The sequence below is a fragment of the Andrographis paniculata genome, unplaced genomic scaffold (assembly GCF_009805555.1).
Source record: "Andrographis paniculata isolate CXL003 unplaced genomic scaffold, ASM980555v1 Contig38END, whole genome shotgun sequence".
Classification (NCBI taxonomy): domain Eukaryota; kingdom Viridiplantae; phylum Streptophyta; class Magnoliopsida; order Lamiales; family Acanthaceae; genus Andrographis; species Andrographis paniculata.
The window spans coordinates 1,589,869-1,601,929 of record NW_026137571.1 but is presented as its reverse complement, the minus strand read 5'-3'; the positions used below and the strand labels follow the sequence as shown (position 1 = coordinate 1,601,929).

Below are 12,061 nucleotides of genomic sequence, written 5' to 3'. Positions count from 1 at the left end.
CGCATTGACACTGCCAATAAAGCTTGGGATTATTTGCAGTATCGATATCAGACCACTGGAGGTATGCATTATTACCAGCTTATTGGGTCGTTGAATAGGCTGACACATGACTTGAGCTAGGATATGAATGATTTCTTTTTTAATATACAGTCTCTGTGGGATCGCATTGATGAAATAGATATCCTGATTAAACACTTTCGGTTGATTCAGCTCTTGATGAAGCTTTGTCCAAAATATGAGTATGTGCGTGTTTCTTTGGTTCATCGCCATCCCTTGCTTTCCTTGGAGACAATGATGAAGCAAATTTTGTTTGAGGACACTCGTCTCAAGATGCTCAAGACGCCTACCCTTAATTCAACCTTGGCAATTTTCTCCTCTACTCCTCATCGCAAAGATGCCCGGCCACCCCAGTCTGATAAATGTCGCAGTTGCCCGATTGTTGATCATCTATATATTCACTGCCTTAAGGTTGAGTGTCGCTATAATCATTAGGAGGGCCACATCCATCAGAATTGTCCTAAGGATCAGAAGAATGGTCAATTTTCTTATTCCGACTCTTCCTTTGCCATGCTGCTGTCACTAGCGTATCACAGTCGCCACAACCACCGTTTTCATCATTAATTGATTTCGGCTCTCATTTGCCATTGTTGTTGCCACTAGCGTATCACAGTCGCCATAGCCACCTCACCTAAAAGCTTTAGCTATTAGGAAAATATATCATTAATTAATTTATCCGCAAACGGGAGTCTCCAATATTCCCTTAAGTGTAGGCAGATGTATGCGAAACTTGCACATACATATGCGAAATAGGAACGGTGAAACTCAAACTCAAAACCTAAGGCTCTGATACCATGTCGGATGCGCAAAATGACATCTTACCTAAAACCTCAAGCTTTTAGAAAAGCGCATAATTAAAATCTCGAGAGTCCCCAATATGCTCCTCAGGTGCAATTGGAGGTATGCGAAACTTGCATATGCATATGCGAAATAGGGATAGTGGGTCTCGAAAGTAAATATTTATTTTTTTAATGGAATTTAATAAATATTATATTTTAATTATAATTGTTGATAAATTTTGTATGTAAAAACTATTTTACTCCTATAATGTGTAAAGTTAATATGATAATATTAATATAAATAAATATAAATATTATGTTATTAGTAACGTTGCGCTTGAACAACAAAAAAAAAAAAATAGTAAAATATTACTTATCAAATAAACCGATGGAATTTATATTTAAAAAGTTAATATTTAAACTTTTTATCAAACTTTATGAATGTTATTAAGATGTCAATACAATAAAATCAAAATTGAGAAATAAACTCTTTTTCTATATTAATTTCTCTTTCATGTGGTAAATTAAAAAACAAAAAAAAAAAAAAATTGAGAATTTGGAGTGTGTTTATTTGTTATAGTTTCTTTTATCTTTTACTATTTAAATTTTATGATTTTATTTTAAAATATATTATTTCAATATTATAAAAATTACATTGAAATTATTATTAAAAAATTTAAAAAATTATCAACTAAATATGAGAATACTTATTCACTTATTCTTAATACATTGAAACACTCTCTTATTTAATTTATCATTTTATTCTCTCATTTTCACTCGGAACATTGAAACACTCTCTTATTTAATTTATCATTTTATAGATAAATCGATTCATCTATATCATTGTTTTTAATTTTTTGGTCAATTTATTTTCTTTATAATTTTATTATCTGATATTATTTCTATATAATTTTATTTTTTATATCAAACACACCCTTATAGTTGTTAGGTATAAAAAATATACTTACTTAATCCACTTAAAAAATACTTTATCCGTCTCATATCTATACATCCATTTGCTTTTTATACGAAGTTTTAGAAATATTAGTATTATATTGGGATAAAGTAGAAATAAAGGTAAAAAAGACTCAATTACCCCTTTTAGTATTGTATGATATAAATGTAATCATATTTGTGTAATATATTCTAAATTGGAAGGATATTTGTAATATTAAGTAGATGATACAATTACTAAAAAAAAATGAATACTTTGTTATGGAACAGACCAAAATCAAAAAATAGATAAATTGTTAAGGAACAAAGAGAGTATATATTTATTTTTTGTAAAAAATATATATTATCTATGTCATTTATTATATTTCACATAAAAAAATATTCTTCCAAATCATGTTACACAACAAACAAACCATTTTTTTTCTAAAAAAAATCATACATAGATTACTATTCAAGCTTAACAATAATACCGAGCTATACGTTTGTTTGGGGCTTTGAATTTTGAGTTGAAATTTGAATAGTTGTATGATGTGATATAAATAAGCGCGTTGATGTGATGTTTTGAATGTAATATTGATTTTTAGTATAATATAAAAAATGAAAAATAGGTATTGATTTAATATTTTTAGGGGAAAAAAATTGAATAAATAGTGTAAATCCAATCCAGTCCCCCAAAACAAACACACCCTTAGTTATTTTAGCTTATCCAGTTATAAAATAATAATTTTTTTTTAGTAACTATAATTCTTTTATTTTTTACAAATATATGTAGTTTATCATTATATTGTTACTTTAAAATATTAATTATTTGAAAAATACTATTCCCTCGGTCTCATCGGAATTGAATCATTTCATTAAGGACACGGTATTTAAGGTGAAAATATTTAATTAGTTAATAATAATTAATTATGATATTATTATATTATTTTTTATACTCATATGATGTAGTTAATTAAATTAATTTATATTTATTAAATATATTTTAATTTAATAATTTTTACCGGAATAGAAAGGTGCCAATTATTAAAACTTTTAAAATTAACGTATAAAAGTAAGTAAATAAGTAGATATATAGGACTCCTGTGATTTGAATATGAGCAAAAATCATTTTTACCTGGAAATAGCTGTGGACATGAATCGGTTATTTGTAAATATGCAGGTATTTGATAATCGAATCGAACCGAACAAATACCTGAAATTGCGAATCGTATTCGAATCGAAAATAATCGAATTTTCGGTTAACCGAAAATATTTATAGAATTTGCAAATAACTCAAACCGAATCGAAATTAAAAAAAATATATAAAATAAATTAAAATTCTAATTAAATAAAAAATATTTGCAAATATTTCAAATATCCGAACCTAAATGAATAGAAATAGAACCGTATATAATTATTAATATAAATTTTAAAATATAATATTATAAAATACATGAATGCGTTCGGTTCGGTTAATCGAACCTAAAAAAAATATGAAAAATTGAAATCAAATTAAATCGAACAAATATCAAATATGCAGTATTTGTATTCTAACCGAATTTGCTCGGATAACAGAAAATTAGGTTCGATTTAATTCGTTTCAACATTAGACGATTCGGTTTGGGTTTTTTTGCCACCCCTACCAGTAAATGTAAATGGAGATTACTAGCATTAATGGTGCTGCCTGCTTCTGTAAGTTTCTAGCTCTTTCATGGTGGTGGACCCCGAACATATTCCATTGATTTGATGTTTCTTTAGGCGATTTGATCACCATCTCCATAATCAAATCCAATCGATTGGATTAAGTAAATATCGAGTGGTTTCGCTGTCGATGGATTCTATTCTCACTGGCTACAACAGGTAAAAAGTTTTGATGTTGATGAACACACACACTCTCTCTCTCTCTCTCCTTTCTTTCCTGAGTCGACATCAATCATTCTCCGCTTTCGAATTCGAGATTCAACAGAGAATTGATGCTGAAATTCAGATACAGATACAGAGACAGTTGCAAAGCAATAGATTGTGAGTTTCCTTACGTTGTATGGTATGAACTTCCTTTTCCTCGATGAATTCACAAGTTTTTGTATACACTATAGAGTTGGATTTATGGTGTTTGAATGTGAGATGTTGCCTGTCATTGATTGCTTCCAGTGTATGAACTACGATCTTCTAAGAATTATGTGGGCATATTGACTGTGATCACCAGGTGTTCGACGAAATGTCTATGAAAAGTTTTTTTGTTTATTAAGTGCTGCAGAGCAATTGATCTTAGGAAACCCTTATAGTGTCATTTGTTATGATCAATTTCATCTTAAGTTGTTGCATTGCTCGAGTTTAGCTATCGATTGATGCCGTAGTGTTACTATCAATCTTAGTTACTGATGCATTTAGAGTCCTCAGAAGTTAGGGTGTGTTTGGTTTCAAGTTGGAAGGTGTAACTGGAAGTAGGGTTATATATAAATATTTTTTTTGATCGGAGTTAGGTTATATATTTGATTAAATATAAATTGAATACTATATGTTTTGATTTTTTAATGTTTTAACAACTATACTTCGATAAAAACATATTTAATATGATTGTATACTTCTAAAGAATAAAATTTATATAAAGAGTTTTAAACATATATAAATATATTTATTTATTTAGGAGAAAGATCGAAATATGAGAATATAAGTGGATTACTATAGAAAAAAAATTGAAGAAATACATGAGATGGAAAAAGTTGGAAGCATAGTATGATCCTATACTCCAACTGCGAAACAAATAGATCCTCCGTTATTTTTGTAGAGCTTGTTTCATCATTGTGTAAAACTTATATCTATCGGCCCGAGTTGCTGATGCAGTAAACTATTAGGGGGGGGGGGGGGTTAGTTTTTTTTGTAGATGAGCTTATTTGGTCGTTGTGTCGAACTTATGCTAATACTCTGCATGGCAGTGTATCTATCGAGCTGAGTTATTGATGCATTAAGAGTCCAAGAAGTTTAGTTTGTGTAGAAATTATTGTCATCGAGTAAAACTTATGGTGCAACTCTACGCGGTGGTGTCTCTGTGGACCTGAGTTGCTGATCCCTTGAGAATCAGTTTTGGCATTGTTAATCAAATTTCTCTCTTGCATCAAAGATCTATGCTTTTATACAAAATAATACATTTAACACTTATTTACATAAATATCGAATACCTATTTTTCAATTAATGTTTTACTATACTCAAAAACTCTGTAAAGTTTCAAAACACTTTCAAGCATATCTGAACACATTATGTGTAGAATTTGTTTTCTCATGTAAATCTTACGGCTTATGCTATCTGTATACATAGTAGTGTATCTATGGACTTGTGTTGCTGATGCATTAAGAAACCAAGAAGTATAGGCTCCGTTTTGATATGCTTTTAGAAAATTTCAAGTTTTGAAAAAATTGAAAAATAACAAAAAATTGAAGTATTTGTTATACTAAATATATTTATATATATTAAATAGTCTTGTAGATGAATAGTGTAAAATGTGATTTGTAGGTGTACGTAATCGAAGTCTTAGTTTATGCGTAGAACTTAATTCCAAAGAGGTGGCTAGGAAGTCTTTTTGGTTGTGGATGACTGAATTTCTCGGCGATGAATTGCAAATTGTAGCGACAATGCATACACGGTCAGGGCTAGCATATTTATTAACAACAACAACTAATGCTTGTACTAATGGGGTGAGATTTAAATTTGTTATGTGCTCATTAATGATAATAACAAATTGAGCTTGAGATTGAAAAATTCTAAAACTTATAAGTGTGCTCAGCTCGACAAAACTCGATAAAACTTCATAAGACGATAAGCTTATAGTTTTAACAGATTGCAGGAAATGTTTTAGCTAGAATTTCTATTGAGCTGAATTTGATTCTTGAACATGTTTACTTACTTAGATTAGTTCGAGCTCAGCTCGATAGAAGTTTGAGACTTTGAGCGAAGTTAAAATAACAATTTTAATCGGCATATACTGAGCTCAGCCTTAGATAGATACACACATGCAGGCATAGTTTGGCTCCATTACATATATACGAGCATTTATTCGAAATTTCAGGGATGGATCGATCTGATCGCCATGCCACAACACGCTAGCTCAATCACACCACATACACACAACATACATTACACTATACATCAATATATATATGTATGTATGTTTATCAATAATACAATTTTATATGACATGTGGCAGGGAGACTAGCGCCAGCGATGATTCAACCGCCATTGCCATCATCTCCACCGGTGCTTGAACTTCCACCCTTCTCGTGATGATAGTACTCCCTCGGTATGTTGTGATGGTTGTCCGTGGTGCCATCCACGTCCCCTGCCCCGACTCTCATCATCTTCTCCTCTTCGTATCTGTTGCCATCCGCCTCCACAAAGTTGACTCGACCCCCGGTAATCACAGCAGCCCAGAATAGGGTTGCTAGCAAGGTTAGCATCACTAATACCCTCACCTTCATTGTTCTTCAATCCAATAACTGCACATTTTTCACACACACACACACACAGTAGATTAGTAAAAAGGGGATGGAAAATGCATGCTTAGGATATAAATCATGAAATTGTGCTGTCACTTAGAAAAGACATTATAGATTACCTGGATCAAATAAACAGAAGAAATCTGGATAATGAGAACAGGACAAGGAATAGAATGGAATATATATGTGTATATATATAGGAAAAATTGTTACTGTTGTTTAGTTAGGTAATAATGAAATTTTATTTGAGGGATGGGGTACCTATCACCCCCCAATAAGTAGACAGATGTGAGTGGAGTGAGCAATATTTGTGTTTTTTAAATGAAGCTATTATTATGATAGGAAAGTGAAATTTGTTGTCCAAATTAGCAGCCTAAATAGGAAATTTCCACTTTGTGAGTGGAAATGTTAATCACAAAGTCAACTTGGGAGTTTATGGGATTACTGTTTTAGTCCCTTTATGATCATGCCTTAGATTTAATACTTTCTAGTGGAAGCTAAAATCACTCTTGTGAACAGTTAATTTTGGAATGTGATGAAGATATGCAAATTAAATATTAACACCATTGTGACGATTAATGGACTTTTGAAAGAGTCGATAAGCCTATTCATGTGTTGAAGAATTAGACAGAAGTCTAGAGCCCAACAAGGACATATATATATATATATATATATATAAACCAAATACATTGGCACCAAAACTTGGCCGAAAGAAGACTAAGGGTATGTTTCTTTTGATGGGTTTGAAAAAAAATTTGTTTGGATTTGATATTAAAATAATGTATGATGGAGATGTTTTGTGAGATAAAAAAGTATATATATATATATATTTTTTCGAAAAACACATAGTCCAAATACTAAAAACATGCGACTTTGATGCAAAAGAAACATACCTAAATTCACAAACCCTTTGAAGGATAATGTAGATATGTTAAAATTAGTGGAGGCAATATTTCGAAAGAGCTCTTCAGTTTGACCATTGCTAATTTGATCTAGTCAATACATATAATGAAGACAAGATAGCACGTACCTGATGGTACATGATATAATTTCATATAGCACATGACAGAGCACATGATATAATTACACATAACGTAATGTATTATTGATTTTGGCACAATAAACATATTTATACATTATAAAACTTCACAGCACATGCTTTTATATGACATAACATTGTGATACATGCCTTAATTATGTATCTTGATTGAGTCAAATCAGCACAGAACTGATTTGATCCAATCAGTATTGAAATCGCCACCTTCGAAAGGGATTTATAATGAACACTTAAATTAGAGTCGAGTAATTTAGAACTATCAAGACAGTAATATCTATCGAAAAATAAAGTACGCCTTGATTATGGTTTGAATTGGAGTTTTTTTTTTTTTTTGGTTATATATATAAATATAAATATAATATATATATAAATATAAATATAATGTTTTATAGGATAAAATAGTATATTATTGAAAATCGTAAGAATTGAAAAATTGTGATTTTAATTTGAAATACAAACCAAACAAACCAATAGTAATCCAATGTTGAGCTTTAATCTACTAACTTAGTAATTTAAGAGCAAAACTTTTCTTCTGCATATTAGTAATCATTGAGTTCACAAAGCATAGAGCTTTTCTTTAATCACTCTGAATTCTAATCATTGTTTTTGTTAAATTTTTGTGTGATTTTAATCTAATCTTGCCTTTTATTCTTTATATTTTTTTTTGTATGGTTCCATGTTATTAAATATTCTAACAAATTACTTCATTTGAATTGGAATTCGAATTCGTTCTATCTTAAACTTAAATTAGAATTCTTCAAGAAGTTTTGGGGAAATTTGGATTTGGATTTGGTTCTTTATTTGAATTTTAAGATGAGTTTAAATTTTGACGTTTCTTTTGGGTTTGGTTGGAGTTTCAGAGGTTTTGATGTATATTGATTTGATGAGTATGGATATAACAATATAAATATATAGTAATTTATATAATTTAATTATAAATTTATATTATATATATATTTTTTTAAATTTTTATTTATTTGTATTATAAAAAAAAATTATTTTTACAAAAATGACATATATATTGTATATATTTTATTAAATTATAATTATTATAATTTTTTTTATATTTATAATTTAAAAAAAATTTAAAAAATTCCTCAAACCCCTTCCAGCCCAGGTTTGGGCTGGAGAAACAGACTAAATGTATTGAATTAGTCATTTTTTTAATAGATATAATAATATTTATATATGATATTTTGTATAAATATTATATATATTTTTATAATAGTATTTACTCTTTCCTTCAAATTTATTCTCTTTGATTAAATTTATTTCATTACTAATTGGTCACATTTAATTATTATTCTTCATTCAATATTTATTTATAACAAATACTCTTAATTTTATTAAGTTCTTTCTCTTTATTTACTTTAATTTTTAACTAAAATTTTAAAAATACTCTCAGCTCTTTTTTATTTAATTTTTTGTTACCGTTCATTCAATAAAATATTCATATTTCTTAATATATGCGTCGTGTTGGACCCAAATTAACTAATTCTAATGAACAAATGGAATATTAATTAGAAAATGCATTGAAAATTTTTGTTGGAAGAACATTTCTACTATATTCAACCTATTATTTTTTGTTAAGAGAATATAAATAAGACTCTCAAAGCCGAACGAATGCAATATATAATACAATATATCATCTCAAAACTGACAAATTGAAATTGGGCTCTGATGTTGTCAAAACTAATAACACATATTCCTGACATTGATTCGTTTCACAAAAGACATCGATTAAAAAGCAGAGCAACATACGAAGCCTAAACACAGTTAGTCATTGTTGTTGGAATATTTTTATTTTAGATTTAGATTTAGTTTTAATTTAATACAGTATTTGTTTAGATTGATTTATTTTAGATTTGGTAAGTTTATATGACAATTTGATTTATCATTAAGTTATACTCATTCCGTCCCAAAAGAGTCATTTTACTGAGTGTTGGGACGGAAATTAAGAAATAATAGTATTTAATTGAAAGTGAGTATAAAGTGGAATGTAAAAGACTAAAATGCCTTTACTTTTTGAAGGATTTTAAAAAATATATTAAAGTAATAATTATGGGTAATTTGGAAAAGTAGGAATAATTTTGTTATAAAGTGAACCACAATTACTAAATAAGAAAACATGACAATTGTTTTGAGACAGAAGAAAATAAAAAAAACATGAAAATTGTTTCGAGACAGACGAAAATAAAAAAAACAAGACAATTCTTTTGGAACGGAGAGAATATTATTTTGTTTAGAGTCCGTGTTTCACCATGTTTTTATATATATATATATAATATTGACATTTATTTTGATGATCAACAGTAATGCAATTTTTAAATTTCCGTAAAATATTTCGAACAATTGTAAAAGAGATCGAAGCTTACAGTTTGCTCGAAAAACTTGTGAGGAAAAGTCGGCTTGTGCGCCGTCCTGATTCGTTGGCAAATACAATCTGCAGGGCATCCCGATTTGGCGGGAAAGAAGCTACATTTTGGCGGGCAAAGTATGTTGAGCATTTTACTTGCTGATCCGCGTTGATTCCACGTATTGGGCCCAATTATAAGGCCCATAAAACTAGTTGAATATATTCATAAAAAAATAAATTAATAACGAACACGCCCTACATATTGTATTGTTTCATAAATACAATATGATGACAAACAACTTTTTATATGATGGTTTAGCCTTTGCTATTTTTCGAATATGTGCTGGTGAACTCTTGAGTTCTGATATATTTAAGTATCTCAATTTAAATTATTTTTTTATTATTTTTGTCTGTTTTATCTCAAAATATATATTTTTCTAAAATAATTGTACCTTAATAATATAAAAATATCCTTCAATTTTAGTTTAATTACAAATATATTATTACATATACAATTATAAAAATTTTTACACACTGACCAATAATATATCATTTTTTAATCTGCTATAAAATTCCAAACAGTACCATTGAATTGGAACTTAGAGAGTATAATTAATAATTATGTTTATTTAACATATGAAAACGACCACGAGTTTGTTCGCACAAATTTTTCTTTTTTTTTTTTTTAATACGATTCTTAATATATATTTTATTATGTCACAAATAATTTCAAATCAAAACACTAAACAGACAAATATCTACCTATTTTTTTTAATTAAATATTTTATTTAAATAATAATTTTATGTAATATTTTATAAAAAATAATAATATATTTTATTAAAAATAAATTAATATGCATTCAATAATATATATATATATATATATACATATTTTATAATTGAAAAATAAACACACCCAACCCAACCCAACGGTATTAAATTAAACCAAGCAAACACAAGACATGAGAGTTAGTATAACTAAATAAATAATTAATTAATTACTTTCCATAGTGAATAACAAGCACAAGCTATAAATATAAAATTAACATTCCATTCTCATTCTGTATCAAGATCAAGAATTAAGAATGATGATGATGGGTAAGAGAAGCACGGGCAGGCGTAAAATCGCCATGGAAAAGATCGCGAACAAGGCGAGTTTGCAGGTGACCTTCAGCAAGCGCAGAATGGGGATTTTCAAGAAGGCCAGCGAACTCACCATTCTCACCGGCGCCGACGTCGCCGTTCTCGTTAATTCGCCGGCGAACAAGGTTTTCGCCTTCGGGAGTCCCTCCGTCGACTGGGTGCTCGACAAGTTTCAGATGGGGGAAACGGCGCCGGCGAAGGAGAGCGGACTGTGGTGGTGGGAGAAATCGATTGAAGGTATGGAATTGTACGAATTGGATGAATTCCTGGCCGCCATGGGAGACCTGCAAGAAAAGATTAACCGACGCCTTGAAGAGTTGAAGACGACGACGACGGAGAATTTGGCGAATGTTGTTGTTCCTACGACGTCGTATTGTGTATCCGATCTTCTTCTTGATAATCAGCAGCAATCTCCATTTCTGCCGAATCTTGAGTTCAATTCCACGACGTCGTTTGGTGTATCTGATGTTCTTCTTGATAATCAGCAGAAATCTCCATTTCTGCCAAATGATCTTGAGTTCAATTCCACGACGTCGTTTGGTGTATCTGATGTTCTTCTTGATAATCAGCAGAAATCTCCATTTCTGCCAAATGATCTTGAGTTCAGTTCGACGTCGTTTGGTGTATCTGATCTTCTTCTTGATAATCAGCAACCTGCATTTCTGCCAAATGATCTTGAATTCAATTCGGTTGTTCCTACGACGTCGTTTGGTGTATATGATCTTCTTCTTGATAATCAGCAACCTCCATTTCTGCCAAATCTTGAATTCAATTCGACGTCGTTTGGTGTATCTGATCTTCGTGCTGCGGATAATTATCAAACTCCATTGCTGCCAAATGTTGGATTCGATGGTTCTGAACGTTATGATCTAATTGGTTTCCAGGTGAGATCGACAGCTTAATTAATTCTTGATTCAATCAATACAATTATAATTTGTTAAATTTCTTACATGTAATTTTGTAGGGAGAACTGCTGAGTGCTAAGGATGATCTTCTGTTGCAGAATTCAACTATGGCTCCTCCTTCTTCAGATGCAGATTTTGATTATGGTTTTGATGATTTTGCTTCGCGGTGGTGATCGGAGTTCAAATCGAGTTATTGATTTGGGGCAATTCTGAAACCCTAATTTTGCAGCTGTCTGGGGTTTACTGCTAGAAAGAATTAATTGCATCTGCCGTTCTTCAGGTGATTTTGATTTTGTTATTATAAATACAATTGAAAAATTATTTGTGTTTATTAATTAGA

The 12,061-nt window shown here is 30.0% G+C and overlaps 1 protein-coding gene and 2 long non-coding RNA genes across 3 annotated transcripts; 2 read left to right on the top strand and 1 right to left on the bottom strand.

Annotated features, from left to right (window-relative positions):
- The first annotated feature begins 3,425 nt into the window (after window positions 1-3,425).
- On the top strand, window positions 3,426-6,118 carry LOC127250797 (uncharacterized). Its single transcript, XR_007838789.1, has 3 exons — window positions 3,426-3,629; window positions 3,736-3,813; window positions 5,972-6,118. It is a non-coding gene; the product is annotated as an uncharacterized LOC127250797 (long non-coding RNA).
- On the bottom strand, window positions 5,719-6,475 carry LOC127250796 (uncharacterized). Its single transcript, XR_007838788.1, has 2 exons — window positions 6,380-6,475; window positions 5,719-6,260 (listed from the first exon to the last, which is right to left on the bottom strand). It is a non-coding gene; the product is annotated as an uncharacterized LOC127250796 (long non-coding RNA).
- Window positions 6,476-8,378: 1,903 nt separating this feature from the next.
- LOC127250828 (agamous-like MADS-box protein AGL97) lies at window positions 8,379-12,061 on the top strand. The gene is made up of 3 exons (XM_051274254.1): window positions 8,379-9,811; window positions 10,745-11,700; window positions 11,781-12,061. The coding sequence occupies exons 2-3, from the start codon at window positions 10,759-10,761 to the stop codon at window positions 11,892-11,894; spliced, it is 1,056 nt and encodes a 351-aa protein (XP_051130211.1). The 5' UTR covers window positions 8,379-9,811; window positions 10,745-10,758; the 3' UTR covers window positions 11,895-12,061.